The sequence below is a fragment of the Pelophylax lessonae genome (assembly GCF_965119305.1).
Source record: "Pelophylax lessonae genome assembly, chromosome: 2".
NCBI classification, from domain to species: Eukaryota; Metazoa; Chordata; class Amphibia; order Anura; family Ranidae; genus Pelophylax; species Pelophylax lessonae.
Window position 1 is genome coordinate 664651746 of NC_138769.1, and position 23234 is coordinate 664674979.

The 23234-nt window shown below is 51.2% G+C and overlaps 1 protein-coding gene across 1 annotated transcript in view; it reads left to right on the forward strand.

Moving 5' to 3' along the window:
- The first annotated feature begins 18223 nt into the window (after positions 1–18223).
- The window catches only part of ALKBH8 (alkB homolog 8, tRNA methyltransferase), a 113004-nt gene continuing 107993 nt past the window's right edge, over positions 18224–23234 (forward strand). The window contains exon 1 of the mRNA XM_082245351.1: positions 18224–18308. Coding sequence (XP_082101477.1) covers positions 18225–18308 — 84 coding nt within the window. The 5' untranslated portion in view covers position 18224. The remainder of the gene's footprint in view (positions 18309–23234) is intronic.

The following is a 23234-nucleotide window of genomic DNA, read 5'->3' on the forward strand; positions in this document are numbered from 1 at the left end:
CGCAGCAGTCAGCTATCGGGTTCACTACCTTGCGCTGCACCCATGCCTCCAACAGGGTGCAGTTGTCACCTGGCCACAGGTGACCTGACAGCCTGGAGGTGTTCCTTGGACTTTGGGCCTCTCTATGTGGTTAGGCTCTGGAAAAGTCTCACAAATATGGTAACGCCATACTCAGGAGAAGTAGTAGAATGTGTTTTGAGGTGCAAGTATGCTTAAGAGTCCTCTATCACTCCTCCTATTTGCCCTGGCTATATAACCCCTGGTGGAGTGCTCTGACTCAAGTGTCCAGGTTCTTATTATTAATGGGCTAGAGGAAAAGGTCTCCCTTTATGCCGACAATATGAATATTTACTTAGCAGACCCACAGTCATCCCTACAGCGACTGTAAACTACTAATCAAGAATTCGGCCACTTCTCAGGATTCTGTGCAAACTGGGAAAAATATATGGAAAAAAAGGGGGGGTCCGCGCTTGTGGACGATAAACAAAGGCTGCAGCCTACCTCAAAATATGGCCGATAGGCTATATCAAGGTATGTGGGTAAGGTGAGGTAAAGTGGCGCTGCCTGATAAAAAATGATAAAAGTAAAAGTGATTAATTGAAGTGCTATAGTGAAAATAAGTAAAACTTCCGTGTAAAAGCAGTCTCACAATTGATATATAAATTAATTAATGTATCTATAAAGTGTTGTGATGCAAGGTGCATAAATGGTATGTGTGCTGATCACAGCAAATATATAAATAAAAACACTCAATATACTGTGCACTAAAATATATACAGTACCTTCACATCTGTGCTCTTAACAAAATAAATAAATAAATAAATAGTGCTCATGCAGTGAGTAATTAGTCCCAACAAGGCACAAAAAACAACAACTCCACATTCTATATTGTTGCTGGGTGAGTCTGTGATTAAAAGGAACGAATATGCAGTTCATCAGGTGACGTCAGCTCTGACGAAACGCGTCATGCGCGATTACGTCATTTCCGCCCCACTGCAACGCAGATCCGGTCGCTGAGCCGCACAGCATCCCGGAAGCGGCCGCCAACGAGGGACTCGCGGCCCCTACTGCTTGGATGCTTGATTCTACTGGATTTTATGTGAGTACCTGACTTTTATTTATTGGAATAAAGCTATTTTTTAACGGTACATCACTATATTAGTATTTCTTCCTTACATATTACCATCGCCCACACCTAAGAGGAGAGCCTATCACCTGGTACTAAAAGGGGGATACCCCCTCCCCCCCTCCCACGGGAGCCTTACAAAGACTACGCTGCAATAAGGCCTGTCACCCCTGTAGGGGTACATACCTCCGGTGAGTGCGGGAGCAATTGGAGGGGTGCACCTGTGGTTTTCACCTATCACTCACATCACCCCCAAAGAAGCACTGGAAGCACTTTATTTATACTTGAAAAGTCACCTTTTTTATTGATTACTGCATATTCGTTCCTTTTAGGTCCGGTTCACACTGATGCGATGCGGGAAGGCTGCGAACTCGCAGCCTGTTCCCGCATCGCACACGCACCCCCGGCAGTTCACACTGCCATATGCGATACGCTGGGGGTGTCAATGTAATCTTAACGACACCCCCAGTTTGATCGCATATCGCAGTGCGATCGTGCAGCTCGCACAGGATCGGATCGCACAAGTGTGAACCGCTGTGCGATCCGATCCTGATGCGGCTAGAAAAAAGGGTCCTGTGCGTGTTTGGTGCGGCTGCGGTGCGAATTTAGCCATACAAACTGTATGGCTAAACTCGCACCGCACAGCCGATCGCATGTAATGTCGGAGCAGTGCGCTCCGACATTACATGCGAACCCCACACACGCACAAGTGTGAACCGGGGCTTAATCACAGACTCACCTAGCAACAATATAGACTGTGGAGTTGTTGTTTTTTGTGCCTTGTTGGGACTAATTACTCACTGCATGAGCACTATTTATTTATTTATTTATTTTGTTAAGAGCACAGATGTGAAGGTACTGTATATATTTTAGTGCACAGTATATTGAGTGTTTTTATTTATATATTTGCTGTGATCAGCACACATACCATTTATGCACCTTGCATCACAACACTTTATAGATACATTAATTAATTTATATATCAATTGTGAGACTGCTTTTACACGGAAGTTTTACTTATTTTCACTATAGCACTTCAATTAATCACTTTTACTTTTATCATTTTTTATCAGGCAGCGCCACTTTACCTCACCTTACCCACATACCTTGATATAGCCTATCGGCCATATTTTGAGGTAGTCTGCAGCCTTTGTTTATCGTCCACAAGCGCGGACCCCCCCTTTTTTTCCATATATTTTTCCCAGTTTGCACAGAATCCTGAGAAGTGGCCGAATTCTTGATTAGTAGTTTACAGTCACTGTAGGGATGACTGTGGGTCTGCTAAGTAAATATTCATATTGTCGGCATAAAGGGAGACCTTTTCCTCTAGCCCATTAATAATAAGACCCTGGACACTTGAGTCAGAGCACTCCACCAGGGGTTATATAGCCAGGGCAAATAGGAGGAGTGATAGAGGACTCTTAAGCATACTTGCACCTCAAAACACATTCTACTACTTCTCCTGAGTATGGTTACCATATTTGTGAGACTTTTCCAGAGCCTAACCACATAGAGTGGCCCAAAGTCCAAGGAACACCTCCAGGCTGTCAGGTCACCTGTGGCCAGGTGACAACTGCACCCTGTTGGAGGCATGGGTGCAGCGCAAGGTAGTGAACCCGATAGCTGACTGCTGCGGATGGACCGGAACATGAGCCCAAGATTCCCCAGGGCGCGGAGTCTAAGACCCAGCAGGTGTTCACCAGAGCCTCTAGTGGTGAGGATGGACTTGGCTGCAGCTGGGCCCAGGTCACGGCCCCTGGGGTCCCCCGGGTCACGCTCTGTAGGGAGAGAGGGAAAGCAGCCATTCGGGACACACGGAAGGGTGATGGGTAAGCCGAGGTCAGGGCTACAGGCAGACGAGGGTAACCAAGGGACAGGCCGAAGGTCAGGGTAACAGGCAAACAGGAATAGTCTGAAATAAGCCAAAGTTGGTACACAGAAAGATAGATCAAGCACACGGCAGACAGGAAGACAACTAACAAGCACTGTTGAACAGCAAAGCAGACCTGCAATACAATGGTTAATATAGACTTCCTGTGATGGCCTGGGGTGGGGGCGAACAGGAAGGAGAGATGATAAAAAGGAGCCAGAAGGGGAATCTGGCCTCTAATGCAGACATGAAGGAGCAGGTAAGCTGCCAAACACTATTGCAAGCCCATAACAGTACCCCCCCTCTTACGAGGCCTCCCCCTACCTCGCCTGGGCCTGGGTTTAGAGGGAAACTTCAGATGAAACTTTTTTAACAGACGAGGTGCATAGACCTCCGATGCAGGGACCCAAGACCTCTCCTCAGGACCAAAGCCTTTCCAATGAACAAGGTACTGAAGAACGCTTCTACAGAGTCGGGAATCCAGAACTTGACTGACCTCGCATTCCTTAGGAATGGGAAAAGGCATGAGGAGACCAGCAGGAGCTTGTGTGGAGGATTTAGACTGAGCACAGACATGACAAGACAAGCCTTGACATAGTCTTTGACCTCCGAGCGGAGATTAGGCCACCAGTATGTCATGGTCTTACCTTCTTGCTGTTCTCCTTCGTTTGACATGTGCTGGCGGCCATCTTGGTTTCTGGGTTTCTTGTAGCCTCCCACCCTGCGGCTCCTCCTTCCCACTGGGAGGAGCTGGATACCTAGCTCATATATATAGGAGGTCTGTGGCTTCAGTTCCCTGCTTGGTCCTCCTGTGTTCACATGCTACTAAGACTGCTGCTACTTCTGGTTCCTGTTCCTGGCTTCGTCTGACTACCCTGCTGGTTCCTGATCCTGGCTTCGTCTGACTACCCTGCTGGTTCCTGTTCCTGGCTTCGTCTGACTACCCTGCTGGTTCCTGATCCCTGGCTTCGCAAGACTCTGCATCGGTTTCGCCATCCGTTTGGACTTTTGCTTTATAGCTTGTTTTTCAATAAAGCTTTCTTATTTTCACTTATCTGTTGTTGTACGTCTGGTTCATGGTTCCGTGACATTAGGACCAAGCCATGAATTCTGACGGTACAGGGCCATCCTCGCTACCCACGCTGGTTGCCAGACTTGATCAGCAGGATCACCTGTTGGGTCGGTTCGCCGTGGTGTTGCAAACCCTGCTTGAACGCACGGTACCCCAGGCCACGAATTCTGACGGTGCAGGGCCATCCTCACTACCCACGCTGGTTGCCAGACTTGATCAGCAGGATCACCTGTTGGGTCAGTTCGCCGTGGCGTTGCAAACCCTGCTTGAACGCACGGTTCATTTCGCTCCCGTTGCCGATGGGTCGGTTGTCGCTCCTGGGTCCGCTCCTACTGCCGCTCCGGTTGTTGCGCCAGAGTCTACCCCGACACCTGTTGTTGCGCCTGCGGTGTTTCGGGGTATGTCCGGTTCTGCCCCCCTTCCACAGCGCTTTGGGGGAGAGCCAACTCAGTGCCGAGGTTTCCTTAACCAGGTGGGCATTTATTTCGAGTTGCTGCCACATGCCTTTCCTACTGAGAGATCAAAGGTGGGCTTCTTAATCTCGCTGCTCTCGGACAAGGCCTTGGCCTGGGCCAGCCCTTTATGGGAGAACAACAATCCGGTGGTTGCCGAGTTTTCCGGTTTTGTTGCTTCTCTTCGGAAGGTATTCGATGTGCCGGCTCGTGCTGCCTCTGCTGCGAAGCTCCTTATGTCCATCAGACAGGGTTCACGATCCGTAGCTGAATACGCCATTGAGTTTCGTACCCTGGCAGCAGAGGTGGGCTGGAATAATGAGGCTCTGGTCGCTGCTTTCTCTCATGGTCTCTCGGATGCCTTGAAGGATGAGGTTGCAGCTAAGGACCTACCAGTGGAGCTCGAGTCTCTTATTTCTTTCCTGATTTTGATTGACACCAGACTCAGAGAGAGACCTTCCTTTAAGGAGAGTCTGCGGAGGCCTCCTAACAGATTGGCGCCTACCTTTGTTGTCCCACCCGTGCCTCCCTCTCCTCCCACGCCTCCTGGGGATGACTTGTCTGGGGGTGAACCCATGCAGCTGGGGTTTGCTCGCCTGTCCGAGGGGGAGAGGGTACTCCGGAGACGCGAGGGCCGATGCATGTACTGTGGTCTCGGTGGGCATTTTCGGTTGGCATGTCCGAACCGTCCAGGGAAACGCTTGCACCTGAGATCCTGTCGGGGGCAGATCTTGGGTGAAGTCTCCTCGTCCCCGGTTTCCCGTGTTGACAAACCACTGATCACTGTTGTCCTTTCCTGGGTCGGGGGCTCGGTGACGACCCAGGCGTTGGTGGACTCTGGTGCTGGTGGTTTGTTCATTGATAGTGTGTTCGCAGCCGCCAATTCCATTCCTCTGCAGGCTCGAGGTTCTCCTCTGGCTCTTGAGGCGATAGACAGCAGACCCCTTCTGCCGCCACACGTGACTCATGAGACCCTTCCAGTGGGGTTAGCCATTGATGCCGTTCACAGAGAGTCGGTCTGCTTCCAGGTTATTTCGTCTCCACACTACTCGGTGGTCTTGGGGTACCCCTGGCTCCAGAAGCATAATCCGATTTTCGATTGGAGATCGGCCGAGATCCTCTCGTGGTCACCGCAGTGTGGGGCTAGTTGCATCCATGGGCCTGTCAAGTTGCTGTGTACTTCCTCGGACTCTCTGTTGCCCCCTGAATACGAGGAGTACCGGGATGTATTCGATAAGGTGCGCGCGGTTGCCCTACCTCCGCACCGCCCATACGATTGTGCCATCGAGTTACAATCTGGTGCCGTTCCTCCTCGTGGCAAAGTCTATCCACTGTCGGTAGCGGAGAATGAGGCCATGGAGGAGTACGTGAGGGAGGCGCTTTCACGTGGACACATTCGCAAATCCTCGTCCCCGGCAGGGGCTGGATTTTTCTTTGTGAAAAAGAAGGGCGGTGAGTTGAGGCCTTGCATCGATTACAGGGGTCTCAATCGCATCACGATCAAGAACGCTTACCCGATACCCTTGATTTCCGAGCTGTTCGATCGCCTTAAAGGGGCCACGGTCTTTACCAAACTCGACCTGAGGGCGGCATATAACCTCGTAAGGATCAAGGCGGGCGATGAGTGGAAGACCGCGTTTAACACCAGGACCGGTCATTATGAATCCTTGGTTATGCCCTTTGGGCTGTGCAATGCGCCCGTAGTCTTTCAGGAATTCATCAACGATGTTTTCCGTGACCTGTTGCAGCAGTGTGTGGTGGTCTACCTGGATGACATCTTGGTATATTCTGAGTCCATGGAGACCCACATTCTGGATGTCAAACGAGTGTTGCAACGGTTACGAGAGAACAAGCTGTTCGGTAAGCTTGAGAAATGCGAATTTCACCGATCCCAGGTAACCTTCTTAGGTTACATCATTTCCGCTGAGGGGTTCTCCATGGATCCTGAGAAGGTTTCGGCTGTCTTACAGTGGCCCCAGCCCAGTGGTCTTCGCTCCCTGCAGCGCTTTTTGGGCTTCGCCAATTATTATCGGAAGTTCATCAGGGACTTTTCCATGCTAGCCAAGCCTCTCACGGATCTGACCAGGAAGGGCAGTAATTCCCAGGTCTGGCCGCCCGAGGCCATCCGAGCTTTTGAGGCTCTAAAGTCCGCCTTTGTGTCGGCTCCGATTCTGTCGCATCCCAACCCTGGGTTGCCCTTTGTCCTCGAGGTGGACGCGTCTGAGACGGGAGTAGGCGCCCTTCTGTCTCAGCGTAGAACACCAGAGGGTCCTCTGCTTCCTTGTGGGTTTTACTCCCGGAAACTGTCTTCCGCGGAGTGCAACTACCAGATTGGTGACAGGGAGTTATTGGCCATCGTGCAGGCTCTTAAAGAATGGAGGCACTTGCTCGAGGGTTCGGTGGTTCCGGTCCTCATCCTGACGGACCACAAGAATCTGACCTACCTCTCTGAGGCCAAGAGATTGACACCACGTCAGGCCAGATGGGCTCTGTTCTTGTCACGTTTTAATTATGTGGTCTCCTACCTACCCGGTTCCAAGAACATCAGGGCTGATGCCTTATCACGGCAGTACTCCGACCTGTCCAGGGAGGAGTCGATTCCGACTTCGGTCATACCTCCGAATCAGATCCTGGCTGCCATTCGCACCAGCCTGACCTCTCCCCTGGGTGAGCAGATTTTGGCGGCTCAATCTGGTGCTCCCTCTGGGAGACCCAACGGCAGATGTTTTGTGCCTGAGGAGTTGCGCACTCGGTTGTTGCGAACCTACCATAACTCCAAGACCGCGGGGCATCCTGGAAAGAATCAGCTGTCCTGGGCTGTTTCACGTCTGTTCTGGTGGCCTTCCCTACGTTCCGACATCGCCGCATATGTAGCGGCATGCTCCGTTTGTGCCCAGAGTAAGTCCCCTCGGCACCTTCCGTTGGGCCTTCTGCAACCCTTAGCCACCGGGGAGCGCCCATGGTCACACCTGGGGATGGATTTCATTGTGGACCTCCCTGCATCCCGAGGCCATACGGTCATTCTCATGATTGTGGATCGGTTTTCCAAAATGTGTCACTGTGTTCCTCTCAAGAAGTTACCCTCTGCACAGGAGTTGGCCACGATTTTTGCCAGGGAGGTCTTCCGGTTGCACGGTTTGCCCAAGGAGATTGTGTCGGATCGGGGGAGTCAGTTTGTGTCCAGGTTCTGGCGCGCCTTTTGCTCCCAGTTGGGGATTCATCTCTCCTTCTCCTCGGCCTACCACCCTCAGTCCAATGGGGCCGCAGAACGTTCCAATCAGGCCTTGGAGCAATTCCTTCGTTGCTATGTCTCCGATCACCAAGACAATTGGGTTGACCTCCTGCCTTGGGCTGAGTTTGCCAGGAACACGGCGGTGAACTCTTCCTCTGGGACGTCTCCCTTCATGGCCAACTATGGGTTCCAACCTGCCGTGTTACCGGAGGTATTCTCTCCCCAGGATATTCCGGCTGTGGAGGATCACCTTTCCGTCCTACGTGCTTCTTGGGTACAGATCCAGAAGTCCCTTGAGGTCTCTGCGCAGCGCCAGAGACTCCAGGCTGATCGCAGACGAGCGCCTGCTCCTTCCTACCAGGCCGGAGACCGTGTATGGTTGTCCACCCGCAACCTCAACCTTCGAGTGCCCACTCCCAAGCTGGCGCCTCGCTTTGTTGGTCCCTTCCGAGTGCTTCGCAGGGTAAACCCGGTAGCCTATGCCCTTGCGCTTCCTCCTGGCATGCGGATCTCCAACGTGTTTCATGTCTCCCTGTTGAAGCCTCTGGTGTGTAATCGTTTCACTTCCTCGGTTCCTCGGCCTCGTCCGGTCCGAGTGGGCAATCGTGAGGAGTATGAGGTGAGCAATATCCTGGACTCACGCCTGGTTCGCGGTCGGGTGCAGTTTTTGGTTCATTGGCGTGGTTATGGTCCAGAGGAGCGTTCCTGGGTTCCCTCCGCAGATGTTCATGCTCCTGCCTTGCTCCGAGCCTTCCACGCACGCTTCCCTCAGAAACCGTTCTTTACTCCGCGGAGGAGGGGCCCTTGAGGGGGAGGTACTGTCATGGTCTTACCTTCTTGCTGTTCTCCTTCGTTTGACATGTGCTGGCGGCCATCTTGGTTTCTGGGTTTCTTGTAGCCTCCCACCCTGCGGCTCCTCCTTCCCACTGGGAGGAGCTGGATACCTAGCTCATATATATAGGAGGTCTGTGGCTTCAGTTCCCTGCTTGGTCCTCCTGTGTTCACATGCTACTAAGACTGCTGCTACTTCTGGTTCCTGTTCCTGGCTTCGTCTGACTACCCTGCTGGTTCCTGATCCTGGCTTCGTCTGACTACCCTGCTGGTTCCTGTTCCTGGCTTCGTCTGACTACCCTGCTGGTTCCTGATCCCTGGCTTCGCAAGACTCTGCATCGGTTTCGCCATCCATTTGGACTTTTGCTTTATAGCTTGTTTTTCAATAAAGCTTTCTTATTTTCACTTATCTGTTGTTGTACGTCTGGTTCATGGTTCCGTGACACAGTAGTGACGGCTGATGAGCAAGAAGGACCGGAGAAAACCTGCGTGGCCTGCCACCTTGGAATCGTGCCCCCAACGGAGAATCTTAGCTCTTAGCTCAGTGGGGACAAAGGTCTTACCAGGAGGAATTTTTGAGTCCAGGGTGGTAGAATGGGCAACAATGCAAGAAGTTGGGACGATCGGCTCAGGTTCAGGAGTGGACTCCTTGTCCAAAGTGTCAAAGGACCTGTGGGGAAGAATCACCTCAGCTGATTTCTTACAAAACACATCCCGGTAATCACTGTATGCAGTGGGAAGGTCAGAATATACCAATGTGGTAGCAACTGGAAGTCTCTCCTTTGGGGTCATCTTGGAAAGGAATGACAAGAGACATGAGGGGCCCCAAGCCAGGATCTGCCCAGAGACCCAGTCCACATGGGGAGAGTGGAGCTTTAGCCAAGGAAGGCCCAATACAATGGGGGTAGAGGCTTTGGGTAGGATGAGAAAGGATATCCACTCCTAGTGGAGAATCCCTACCGACATCCTAATAGGTAGTGTCTGGAAGCGAATAGGGCCCCCTGGAAGAACAGTGCCATCAATTAACGAGACTACCAACGGCGTTGAAAGGGGTGAAAGGGTGAGCTTCATAGAAGAAGCAGTTCTCTAGTCCATAAAGTTGCTGGCAGCCCCGGAATCCAGATATGCAAGGGTCGATTGGGGAGAAGTGCTTACATGAAGGGACACCGGAAGAAGACGGGAAGGCGATGTTTCTGGGTCCAATATTCCACCTTCTAAATGTATTACCCAAGCATTTTCCGGGCAAAGTGAGCAGGAGTCACGAAAGTGGCCCTTGCCTCCACAATAGAGGCATAAGCCCAAAGTTCTGCACCTAGCATGTTCTTCGGGGGTTAGTCTGGTCCGGCCCAGCTGCATAGGTTCCTCAACAGGCAGAGGATGCTCCGCGGAACGAAGTTAGGGAAGCTCAGACTGGCTAGGACCTAGGGAGTGTTGGCATCTTTTTTCTATGGGCTGCATAGGTTTCCCAACAGGCAGAGGATACTCCACGGGACGAAGTGAGGGGAGCTCAGACTGGCTAGGACCTAGGGAGTGTTGGTGTCTTTTTTCTATGGACCTCTCCTGAAAACGAATATCGATCTGGTTGCATAAGGAGATGACATCGTCCAGACCGACGGGAATGGTTCTTCCCGCTAATTCGTCCTTCACTCAGTCAGAGAGACCCTGCAAAAAGGTATCGACCAGGGCCTCATTGTTCCAGCTCAATTCAGCTGAGAGGATACGGAACTGGAGAGCATATTGTCCCACTGAACAGGATTCTTGGCGGAGACATAAAAGAGCACTTGCCGCTGAAGAAACCCGAGCCGGCTCCTCGAAGATGTTACGAAAGAGGTTCAAGAAGTCGGACAGGTTGGAAACTACCGGATCATTCTTCTCCCATAGGGGGGCAGCCATGGCTAGAGCTTCACCAGAAAGGAGGGAAATAATATAGGCTACCTTTGCCCGATCTGACCGGAAGTTTTGCGGCTGAAGCTCAAAATGGATGGTGCATTGGCTAAGAAACCCCCTTGGAGGCCTTGGAGTCTCCAGAAAAACGGATTGGAGGAGGTAGTTGCAGCGAATGCGAATCTGCGACAGGCGCGACAGGCCCAACCACTGGTAACTCTTGGGGTTGTGGATTCGGGGTTCCCAACGAGGTCTGAAGCTGTTCAAAGCGGGAAGCCAGAACCTGTAGGAATCGCATCACCTGAGTCTGATTAGCTTCTTGCGTCTCGAGTCTGCGAACTAAGCCCTGTAATGGATCATCTGGAGGGTGCGGCACGTCGGCCGGGTTCATGGCTGTTCAAACTGTCAGGTCACCTGTGGCCAGGTGACAACTGCACCCTGTTGGAGGCAGGGGTGCAGCGCAAGGTAGTGAACCCGATAGCTGACTGGACCGGAACGTGAGCCCAAGATTCCCCAGGGCGCAGAGTCTAAGACCCAGCAGGTGTTCACCAGAGCCTCTAGTGCTGAGGATGGACTTGGCTGCAGCTGGGCCCAGGTCGCGGCTCCTGGGGTCCCCCGGATCACGCTCCGTAGGGAGAGAGGGAAAGTCGCCACTTAGGACACACGGAAGGGTGATGGGTAAGCCGAGTTCGGGGCAACAGGCAGACGAGGGTAACCAAGGGACAGGCCGAAGGTCAGGGTAACAGGCAAACAGGAATAGTCTGAGACAAGCCAAAGCTGGTACACAGAAAGATAGATCAAGCACACGGCAGACAGGAAACAAGAAACATACACTGTTGAACAGCAAAGCAGACCTGCAGTGCACTGGTTAATATAGACTTCCTGTGATGGCCTGGGGTGGGGCCGAACAGGAAGGAGAGATGATAAAAAGGAGCCAGAAGGGGAATCTGGCCTCTAATGCAGACATGAAGGAGCAGGTAAGCTGCCAAACACTATTGCAAGCCCATGACACAGGCTTTCTAAGAACATAAATTACACATCTAATTTTTTGACTACCTATGACTTTTTTTGTAGGCCCAGGAGCATCGGGAAAGCAGAAACACCCACAAAATGACCACATTTGGAAAGGGAAAAATCACAAGGTATTTTCTAAAAAGAATGGGGAGTCTTTTGAAGACTTCATTTTTGACACAAGTTTTTGGAAATTGCAAAATGAAAATGAAAATGTATCCTTTGTACACAAATTCATCAAGTAATGAGATATATCTAATGCTCCGCATAGTCATACTTAGAACACATTCTGTGACTCCTCTCTAGTATGGTAATACTACATGTGTGAGACTTTTTCACAGTCTAAAAATTGTATTAACCCATCAGGTGCTAAAGGAGTCTAAAAATTCTGGATGAACCCTCTGTACACTGCTATACAACCTTTCTGACAAAATTTCCACAATAATAGGGACTTTTTGTTCATATGCATTGCAATATATGATTAAGCTGGCCAACTGCGTCAAAGTAATCCCTCTCTTGCCAGTCCCTACTCTGCTCTGCAAAATGCAAACACCCTAGTGGATATCATGCCAATATGGGGCAAATAAACACAAGTTGTAGTAGAGCTGTAGGTTCAGATCTGGTCACTGACCTCCACTGCAATAGAAATAAGATATATCTGTGATCAAATCCCAATAGCTTATACATATACAGTATCTCACAAAAGTGAGTACACCCCTCACATTTTTGTAAATATTTTATTCAATCTTTTCATGTGACAACACTGAAGAAATGACGCGTTGCTACAATGTAAAGTAGTGAGTGTACAGCTTGTATAACAGTGTAAATTTGCTGTCCTCTTAAAATAACTCAACACACAGCCATTAATGTCTAAACGACTGGCAACAAAAGTGAGTACACCCCTTATTGGAAATGTCTAAATTGGACCCAAAGTGTCAATATTTTGTTTGGCCACCATTATTTTTCAGCACTGCCTTAACCATCTTGAGCATGGAGCTCACCAGAGCTCCACAGATTGCCACAACATCACGGAGCTGGTAGATGTTAGACACCTTGCGCTCCTCTACCTTCCATTTGAAGATGCCCCACAGATGCTCAATAGGGTTTAGATCTGCGGAAATGCTTGGCAAGTCCATCACCTTTACCCTCAGCATTTTTAGCAAGGCAGCGGTCGTCTTGGAGGTGTGTTTGGGGTCGTTATCATGTTGGAATACTGCCCTGTGGCCCAGCCTCCAAAGGGAGGAGATCATGTTGGCATTCATCGTTCCCTCCATGAACTGTGGCTCGCCAGTGCCGGCAGAACTTATGCAGCCCCCGACCATGACACTCCCACCACCATGCTTGACTGTAGGCAAGACACACTTGTCTTTGTACTCCTCACCTGGTTGCCGCCACACACGCTTGAGACCATCTGAACCAAATAAATTTATCTTGGTCTTATCAGACCACAGGACATGGTTCCAGTAATCCAAGTCCTTAGTCTGCTTGTCTTTAGCAAACTGTTTGCGGGCTTTCTTGTGCATCATCTTTAGAAGAGGCTTCCTTCTGGGATGCAAGCCATGCAGACCAATTTGATGCACTGTGCGGCGTATGGTCTGAGAACTGACATACTGACCCCCCACCCCTTCAACCTCTGCAGCAATGCTGGCAGCACTCATTAGTCTATTTCCCAAAGACAACCTATGGATATGACGCTGAGCACATGCACTCAACTTCTTTGGTCGACCATGGCGAGGCCTGTTCTGAGTAGAACCTGTCCTGTTAAATCAATGTATGGTCTTGGCCACCATGCTGCAGCTCAATTTCTGGGTCTTGGAAATCTTCTTATAGCCTAGGCCATCTTTATGTAGAGCAACAATTCTTTTTTTCAGATCCTCAGAGAGTTCTTTGCCACAAGGTGCCATGTTGAACCTCCAGTGACCACTATGAGCAAGTGAGAGCGATAACACCAGATTTAACACAACTGTTCACCATTCACACCTGAGACCTTGTAACACTAACAAGTCACATGACACCGGGGGGAATCGCTAATTGGGCCCAATTTGGACATTTTCACTTAGGGGAGTACTCACTTTTGCTGCCAGCGGTTTAGACATTAATGGCTGTGTGTTGAGTTATCTTGAGGGGACGGCAAATTTACACTGTTATACAAGCTGTACACTCACTACTTTACATTGTAACAAAGTGTCATTTCTTCAGTGTTATCACATGAAAGATTGAATAAAATATTTTCAAAAATGTGAGGAATGTACTCATTTTTGTGAGATACTGTATATATTAATATATTTTAAATTAAATGACTGCTGTTTTTTATTATAAGAAAATACTTCTACTTTTGTATATATTATATTAAAAGACTGCTGCCTGCTTTTGTATATATTATATTACTGCTGATATTGGTAATATATTATTGGGGCTCACACTGGTCCCCATGTGTACTTGGAGGCTGAGAGTGACATTGCTAGCAATTTCACTTCTGTCATTTTAGCTGTAGGAGCCAATAGAAATGCGGATAGCGTTTCTATCATTTAAAAGACACACTTCTGGAATCTTATCCTGCTGGAAGGAGCCATCAGAAGATGGGTACAGTTTAGTTATAAAGGGATGGACATGATCAACAACAATACGCAGGCAGGCCATGGCGTTTAAACGATGCTCAATTGGTACTAAGGAGCCCAAAGTGTGCCAAGAAAATATCCCCCACACCATTGCACCACCACCACCAGCCTGAACCATTGATACAAGGCAGGATGGATCCATGCTTTCATGTTGTTTACGCAAAATTCTGACCCCACTATCTGAATGCCGCAGCTGAAATTGAGACTCATCAGACCAGGCAATGTTTTCCAATCTTCTATTGTCCAATTTTGGTGAGCCTGTGTGAATTGTGGCCTCAGTTTTAATGTTCTTAGCTGATAGGAGTGGCACCAAGTGTGGTGTTCTGCTGCTGTAGCCCATCTGCTTCAAGGTACCAAGTGTTGTGCATTCAGAGATTGTATTCTGCATAACTTGGTTGTAACGAGTGGTTATTTTAGTTACTGTTGCCTTTCTATCATCTCAAACCAGTCTTATTCATTCTCCACTGACCTCTGACATCAACAAGGCATTTTCGTCCACACAACTGCTGCTCATGGGATATTTTCTCTTTTTGGGACCCTTCCCTGTAAACCCGAGAGATATTTGTGCATAAAAATCCCAGTAAATCAGCAGTTTTTTAAATACTCAGACCAGCCTGTCTGAGACCAACAACCATGCCACCTTCAATGTCACTTAAATCCCTGTTATTTCCCATGCTGATGCTCAGTTTGAACTTCAACAAGTCATCTTTACCACGTCTAGATGCCTAAATGCATTGAGTTGCTGCCATGTGATTGGCTGATTAGCAATCTGTGTCTTACCAAGCAGATAAACAGTTGTACCTAACAAAGTGGCAGATGAGTTTATAGCACCACCGGATCTCCAGGCTGGTGCTGTCAGTGTGTGTGTACCCGGTGCTGACATGTAGCTGGGGGTGTACAGCCTTGGCCAAAAGTTTTAAGAATGACACATTAATTGACACATTCATTTTCACAAAGGCCTCTTTCACACGAACGATCCGGTCAGATCCGCCTGTCAGGTTTTTAGGTGGATCTAATCAGATCCTACATGCATCCCTATGGGGCAGCGGATGTCAGCGGAGACATGTGTGCTGACACCCGCTGCCATCCGCATCCGATCCTGTCTGTGAAATTTGGACGGGTGGAAACCCTATTTTCCATCCGTCCAGGGGATCGGATGGGATCGGATGAGAGCGGACAGACGGTCCGCTCTCATCCGATTCCCCATAGAGAGCAGCGGGGCTCTGACATCTCCCTCTCTGCACACAGAGCAGAGACAGAGCTGTCATCCGCCTGCTCAGCGGGAATCGGCGGATCGATCCCTGCTGAGCAGAGAACGGTCCGCACCGGACAGCGGACCGTGTGTAAGGAGCCAAAGTCTGCTGCTTCAGTGTTTTTAGATCTTTTTGTCAGATGTTCCCATGGTATACTGAAGTATAATTACAAGCATTTCATAAGTGTCAAAGGCTTTTATTGATAATTACAATAATGGGATTGTAAAGTCTCAAGGTCTTTTTTACCTTAAAATAAATTGTAAAGTCTCGTGTTTTTTTTTTTTTTTTAAACCAAACATGTTATACTCACCTCTTCTGTGCAGTTGGTTTTGCACAGTGAAGCCCAGATTCTCCTTTTCTCAGGTCCCACTTAGCTGCTCCTGGCCCCTCCCTCCTGTCGAGTGCTCCCACAGCAGGCAGCTTGCTATGGGAGAACCTGAGCCGAGCTGCAGCTCTGTGTGTCCAATCAGACACGTAGCTACTGTTCAGCCCCACCCCCTCTCTCTCCTGATTGGCTAACTGACATTGATTGACAACAGCGGGAGCCAATGGTGCCATGGCTGTGTCTCAGTCAATCAGAAGGGAGAGTCCCAGACAGCCGAGGGACTCGTGGACATTGCTGGAGCAAAATGAGGCTCAGGTAAGTATTAGGGGGTGTTAGGGCGGCTGCTACACACAGAAGGCTTTTTATCTTAATGCATAGAATGCATTAAGATAAAATAAACCTTCTGCCTTTACAACTCAAATGCCTTTCTATGCATTAAGGTGAAAAACCTTCTGTGCTGCAGCTGCTCCCAGAGCCCCTCTTTTTCTTACCTGAGCCCATCTGTTCCAGCGATGTGCTGCCTCGGGTCCTTATGGTATAGACTGATGTCAGCAGGAGCCATTGGCTCCCGCTACTCTCAATCAAATCCAGCGACACAGGGGTGGGGCTGAGTCCTGCTGTCTGCGTCAATGGACGCAGCAGCAAGACTTGTGAGTGCGCTAGCATGGGTGCCCCCATGGAAAGTGGCTCTCTGTGGGGGCACCTGATGAAGGGGAGGAGCCAGGAGCGCCGGCGGGGCACCAAAAAATAGGAGGTTCTGGGCTGCTCTTTGCAAGACCATTGTACAGAAGAGGTTAGTGTAACATGTTTGTTATTTTTATTAAAAAAGTTTGAACCTTTACAATCACTTTAAGTTTATAGAAAAAGAGTTAAAGCAGAGTTCCGGCCATGAAAAAAAATTTTCAATAAAAATACCCCCGGGACAGTCAGGGCTAGTACATTCCACAATGGCTAGCCTCTGTAGTGTCCCGGGTCGCACTTACCTGCAAGAAGAAATACTCACCTTTAAAATTTCTTCTCCAGCGTTGCCATCTCGGATGTGGGCAGCTGAGGCCAGCGCGATCCTCTTCCGACCTCTTCGGTCCCACGATGCACTGCCCCTGCCCCGCTCGCCACTTCCGGTGCAGGCGCACCGGAAGTGACGAGCGGGGCCGGTGCCGTCGCATTGATTCCTGAGAGCGATGACGTTCAGCTAACAGGAATCATTGCAAACCGGAAGTGACGGCGCGGGCCGTGGCCGCCGAGGGAGGAAGTGGAAGAAAGGTGAGTATATTTTTCTACGATAACACGGTAAGTAAAGAAAAAAAAATCGTAACTATCCATTTCCTTTTCAGGTTACTAAAAGCAAGCGGATGGCCACAAATTCGATTATGTTGATTTTGTGGCCGGAACTCCGCTTTAATATTTGCAGTTTTGACCCTTCTTTTTCAAGACATTTGCAATCCACCCTGGCATGCAGTCAATCAACTTCTGGGCCACATCCTGACTGAAACTGATGGCAGACCATTCTTGCATAATCAGTGCTTGGAGTTTGTTAGAATTTGTGGGGTTTTTTTTTGTTCGCCCGCTTCTTGAGGATTGACCACGAGTTCTCAATGGGATTAAGGACTAGGTAGTTTCCTGGTGTTGTGTCAGAATTCTGCTACCGTTAGAGACTTACTGCGCATGCACCATGCATTCCAACATGGCCGCTATGCGTTCCAATAGATTTCCTGATGTGACAGAACACGAAGCAGATGCGGACATCTTCCTACACCCATGCACGTCCTGAATTTTACATGTATTTTAGCAGTAAACTCACCTTATATACCGAATCACAGTATTACATTTGTATTATTATTGCATTCTAGTAAGTATAGCAAGAAACCTGCAGGTAGAAAGTGGCGACGGCCATCTTGGTACACCCAGCACTGCTCAGCAACAAACTGATTATATAGTGAAATAGATTATTTCACTCGGTCGCGGTGAAATTGTCTATTTCAGTATATAAGGTGAGTTTACTGCTAAAATAAATGTAAAAGTGAAGACTTGCGTGGGTGTAAGAAGATGTCCGCCTCTGCTTCGTGTTCTGTCACATCAGGAAACCTATTGGAACGCATAGCGGCCATGTTGGAATGCATGGCACATTTCCAGTAAGTTGTTCTACTCCGTACGTCACTTCTGATAGCAGAATCTGATAGGTAACGCTATTCTGACAGAACAATGGCCATGGACCTAAGATGACAATGTTTTGACATTTTACAGCATGACGGGTCCTCTTTATGGAGGGGGGGGGGGGGGGGCATGTAAAAACCGGCCACTTTTCCCATGTCTATAAATGTTTGTGACAGGAGAAGAGTGCCCTTTAAAAACATGGCTTAACTCTGTCGGCTGACTCTGCTGGGAGTTGCGCATGCGCAGCACCGGGGCCAGCCGAGGCCGACTGGAGCTCCGACTGAGTTGCTGCTGCTTTGCCTGTTCGGTCGTGGCATTGCGCCTGCGTGTGACCCGGCGACGTGACTTGACGTCATCATGACCCAAGCTATGCACATCGTGCATTGACTAAAAGTCATGCCCCGTTCCTCGATGTCCTCTCCTGATCAGCCGCATATGACAGGAGCCGCCCGGGAGTGTGCGGTCACTGGAGTCAGTCAGGTCGGTGGACAGACATACAGACTCAGTCATCTCATGCCGGGAGGGTGAGCGCTCATTCTGGGAATGGCTGAGGCTCTCTATGACTTCCTATAATGCAGTCTATATGTTCAGCTCAGTATTGGGGGGTAGGAAGAGACAGCTCAGTATTGGGGGGGGATAGGAAGAGACAGCTCAGTATGGGGGAGGGGGGATAGGAAGAGACAGCTCAGTATGGGGGAGGGGGGATAGGAAGAGACAGCTGAGTATTGGGGGGTGGGGATAGGAAGAGACAACTCAGTATTGGGGGGGGGGGGATAGGAAGAGACAGCTCAGTATTGGGGGGGGGAGTAGGAAGAGACAGCTCAGTATTGGGGGGGGGGGGTAGGAAGAGACAGCTCAGTATTGGGGGGGGGTAGGAAGAGACAGCTCAGTATTGGGGGGTAGGAAGAGACAGCTCAGTATTGGGGGATAGGAAGAGACAGCTCAGTATGGGGGAGGGGGGATAGGAAGAGACAGCTCAGTATGGGGGAGGGGGGATAGGAAGAGACAGCTGAGTATTGGGGGGTGGGGATAGGAAGAGACAACTCAGTATTGGGGGGGGGGATAGGAAGAGACAGCTCAGTATTGGGGGGGGGAGTAGGAAGAGACAGCTCAGTATTGGGGGGGGGGGTAGGAAGAGACAGCTCAGTATTGGGGGGGGGTAGGAAGAGACAGCTCAGTATTGGGGGGTAGGAAGAGACAGCTCAGTATTGGGGGGTAGGAAGAGACAGCTCAGTATTGGGGGGTAGGAAGAGACAGCTCAGTATTGGGGGGTAGGAAGAGACAGCTCAGTATTGGGGGGGATAGGAAGAGACATCTCAGTATGGGGGAGGGGGGATAGGAAGAGACAGCTCAGTATGGGCGAGGGGGGATAGGAAGAGACAGCTGAGTATTGGGGGGGGATAGGAAGAGACAGCTGAGTATTGGGGGGGGGATAGGAAGAGACAGCTCAGTATTGGGGGGGGGGGGAGTAGGAAGAGACAGCTCAGTATTGGGGGGGGGGGGTAGGAAGAGACAGCTCAGTATTGGGGGGGGGGTAGGAAGAGACAGCTCAGTATTGGGGGGGGGGGGTAGGAAGAGACAGCTCAGTATTGGGGGGGGGGGGGGTAGGAAGAGACAGCTCAGTATTGGGGGGGGGGGTAGGAAGAGACAGCTCAGTATTGGGGGGGGGGGGGTAGGAAGAGACAGCTCAGTATTGGGGGGTAGGAAGAGACAGCTCAGTATTGGGGGGGAGGAAGAGACAGCTCAGTATTGGGGGGGTAGAAAGAGACAGCTCAGTATTGGGGGGGTCGAAAGAGACAGCTCAGTATTGGGGGGGGGAGTAGGAAGAGACAGCTCAGTATTGGGGGGGGAGTAGGAAGAGACAGCTCAGTATTGGGGGGGGGGGGAGTAGGAAGAGACAGCTCAGTATTGGGGGGGGGAGTAGGAAGAGACAGCTCAGTATTGGGGGGGGGTAGGAAGAGACAGCTCAGTATTGGGGGGGGGGGTAGGAAGAGACAGCTCAGTATTGGGGGGGGGGTAGGAAGAGACAGCTCAGTATTGGGGGGGGGGGTAGGAAGAGACAGCTCAGTATTGGGGGGGGGGGTAGGAAGAGACAGCTCAGTATTGGGGGGGGGGTAGGAAGAGACAGCTCAGTATTGGGGGGTAGGAAGAGACAGCTCAGTATTGGGGGGGGATAGGAAGAGACAGCTCAGTATGGGGGAGGGGGGATAGGAAGAGACAGCTCAGTATGGGGGAGGGGGGATAGGAAGAGACAGCTGAGTATTGGGGGGTGGGGATAGGAAGAGACAACTCAGTATTGGGGGGGGGGATAGGAAGAGACAGCTCAGTATTGGGGGGGGGAGTAGGAAGAGACAGCTCAGTATTGGGGGGGGGGGGGTAGGAAGAGACAGCTCAGTATTGGGGGGGGGTAGGAAGAGACAGCTCAGTATTGGGGGGTAGGAAGAGACAGCTCAGTATTGGGGGATAGGAAGAGACAGCTCAGTATGGGGGAGGGGGGATAGGAAGAGACAGCTCAGTATGGGGGAGGGGGGATAGGAAGAGACAGCTGAGTATTGGGGGGTGGGGATAGGAAGAGACAACTCAGTATTGGGGGGGGGATAGGAAGAGACAGCTCAGTATTGGGGGGGGGAGTAGGAAGAGACAGCTCAGTATTGGGGGGGGGGGGGGGTAGGAAGAGACAGCTCAGTATTGGGGGGGGGGTAGGAAGAGACAGCTCAGTATTGGGGGGTAGGAAGAGACAGCTCAGTATTGGGGGGTAGGAAGAGACAGCTCAGTATTGGGGGGTAGGAAGAGACAGCTCAGTATTGGGGGGTAGGAAGAGACAGCTCAGTATTGGGGGGGATAGGAAGAGACATCTCAGTATGGGGGAGGGGGGATAGGAAGAGACAGCTCAGTATGGGCGAGGGGGGATAGGAAGAGACAGCTGAGTATTGGGGGGGGATAGGAAGAGACAGCTGAGTATTGGGGGGGGGATAGGAAGAGACAGCTCAGTATTGGGGGGGGGGGAGTAGGAAGAGACAGCTCAGTATTGGGGGGGGGGGGGGTAGGAAGAGACAGCTCAGTATTGGGGGGGGGGGGGTAGGAAGAGACAGCTCAGTATTGGGGGGGGGGGGTAGGAAGAGACAGCTCAGTATTGGGGGGGGGGTAGGAAGAGACAGCTCAGTATTGGGGGGGGGGGTAGGAAGAGACAGCTCAGTATTGGGGGGGGGGTAGGAAGAGACAGCTCAGTATTGGGGGGTAGGAAGAGACAGCTCAGTATTGGGGGGGAGGAAGAGACAGCTCAGTATTGGGGGGGTAGAAAGAGACAGCTCAGTATTGGGGGGGTCGAAAGAGACAGCTCAGTATTGGGGGGGGGGGGTAGGAAGAGACAGCTCAGTATTGGGGGGGGGAGTAGGAAGAGACAGCTCAGTATTGGGGGGGGGAGTAGGAAGAGACAGCTCAGTATTGGGGGGGGGGGGAGTAGGAAGAGACAGCTCAGTATTGGGGGGGGGAGTAGGAAGAGACAGCTCAGTATTGGGGGGGGGGGTAGAAGGAGACAGCTCAGTATTGGGGGGGGGGGGTAGGAAGAGACAGCTCAGTATTGGGGGGGGGGTAGGAAGAGACAGCTCAGTATTGGGGGGGGGGGGGTAGGAAGAGACAGCTCAGTATTGGGGGGGGGGGGGGGGTAGGAAGAGACAGCTCAGTATTGGGGGGGGGGGTAGGAAGAGACAGCTCAGTATTGGGGGGTAGGAAGAGACAGCTCAGTATTGGGGGGGTAGAAAGAGACAGCTCAGTATTGGGGGGGGGGGGGTAGGAAGAGACAGCTCAGTATTGGGGGGGGTAGGAAGAGACAGCTCAGTATTGGGGGGGGGGGGTAGGAAGAGATAGCTCAGTATTGGGGGGGGGGGGGTAGGAAGAGACAGCTCAGTATTGGGGGGGGGGGTAGGAAGAGACAGCTCAGTATTGGGGGGGGGGGTAGGAAGAGACAGCTCAGTATTGGGGGGGGGGGGGGGTAGGAAGGGACAGCTCAGTATTGGGGGGGTAGGAAGGGACAGCTCAGTATTGGGGGGGTAGGAAGAGACAGCTCAGTATTGGGGGGGGTAGGAAGAGACAGCTCAGTATTGGGGGGGTTGGAAGAGACAGCTCAGTATTGGGGGGGGGGGGAGTAGGAAGAGACAGCTCAGTATTGGGGGGGTAGGAAGAGACAGCTCAGTATTGGGGGGGGAGTAGGAAGAGACAGCTCAGTATTGGGGGGGAGTAGGAAGAGACAGCTCAGTATTGGGGGGGGGGGGGGGGTAGGAAGAGACAGCTCAGTATTTTGGGGGGGGGGGGGGGTAGGAAGAGACAGCTCAGTATTGGGGGGGGGGGGGGGGTAGGAAGAGACAGCTCAGTATTGGGGGGGGGGTAGGAAGAGACAGCTCAGTATTGGGGGGGGGGGTAGGAAGAGACAGCTCAGTATTGGGGGGGGGGGTAGGAAGAGATAGCTCAGTATTGGGGGGGGGTAGGAAGAGACAGCTCAGTATTGGGGGGGGGGGTAGGAAGAGACAGCTCAGTATTGGGGGGGGGGTAGGAAGAGATAGCTCAGTATTGGGGGGGGGGTAGGAAGAGACAGCTCAGTATTGGGGGGGGGGGTAGGAAGAGACAGCTCAGTATTGGGGGGGGGGGTAGGAAGAGACAGCTCAGTATTGGGGGGGGGGGTAGGAAGAGACAGCTCAGTATTGGGGGGGGGGGTAGGAAGAGACAGCTCAGTATTGGGGGGGGTAGGAAGAGACAGCTCAGTATTGGGGGGGGGGTAGGAAGAGACAGCTCAGTATTGGGGGGGGGGTAGGAAGAGACAGCTCAGTATTGGGGGGGTAGGAAGAGACAGCTCAGTATTGGGGGGGGGGGGAGTAGGAAGAGACAGCTCAGTATTGGGGGGGTAGGAAGAGACAGCTCAGTATTGGGGGGGGGAGTAGGAAGAGACAGCTCAGTATTGGGGGGGGGGGAGTAGGAAGAGACAGCTCAGTATTGGGGGGGGGAGTAGGAAGAGACAGCTCAGTATTGGGGGGGGGGGGAGTAGGAAGAGACAGCTCAGTATTGGGGGGGAGTAGGAAGAGACAGCTCAGTATTGGGGGGGAGTAGGAAGAGACAGCTCAGTATTGGGGGGGAGTAGGAAGAGACAGCTCAGTATTGGGGGGGATAGGAAGAGACAGCTCAGTATTGGGGGATTGGAAGAGACAGCTCAGTATTGGAGGTAGGAAGAGACAGCTTAGTATTGGGGGGTAGGAAGAGACAGCTCAGTATTGGGGGGGATAGGAAGAGACAGCTCAGTATTGGGGGATTGGAAGAGACAGCTCAGTATTGGAGGTAGGAAGAGACAGCTTAGTATTGGGGGGTAGGAAGAGACAGCTCAGTATTGGGGGGTAGGAAGAGACAGCTCAGTATTGG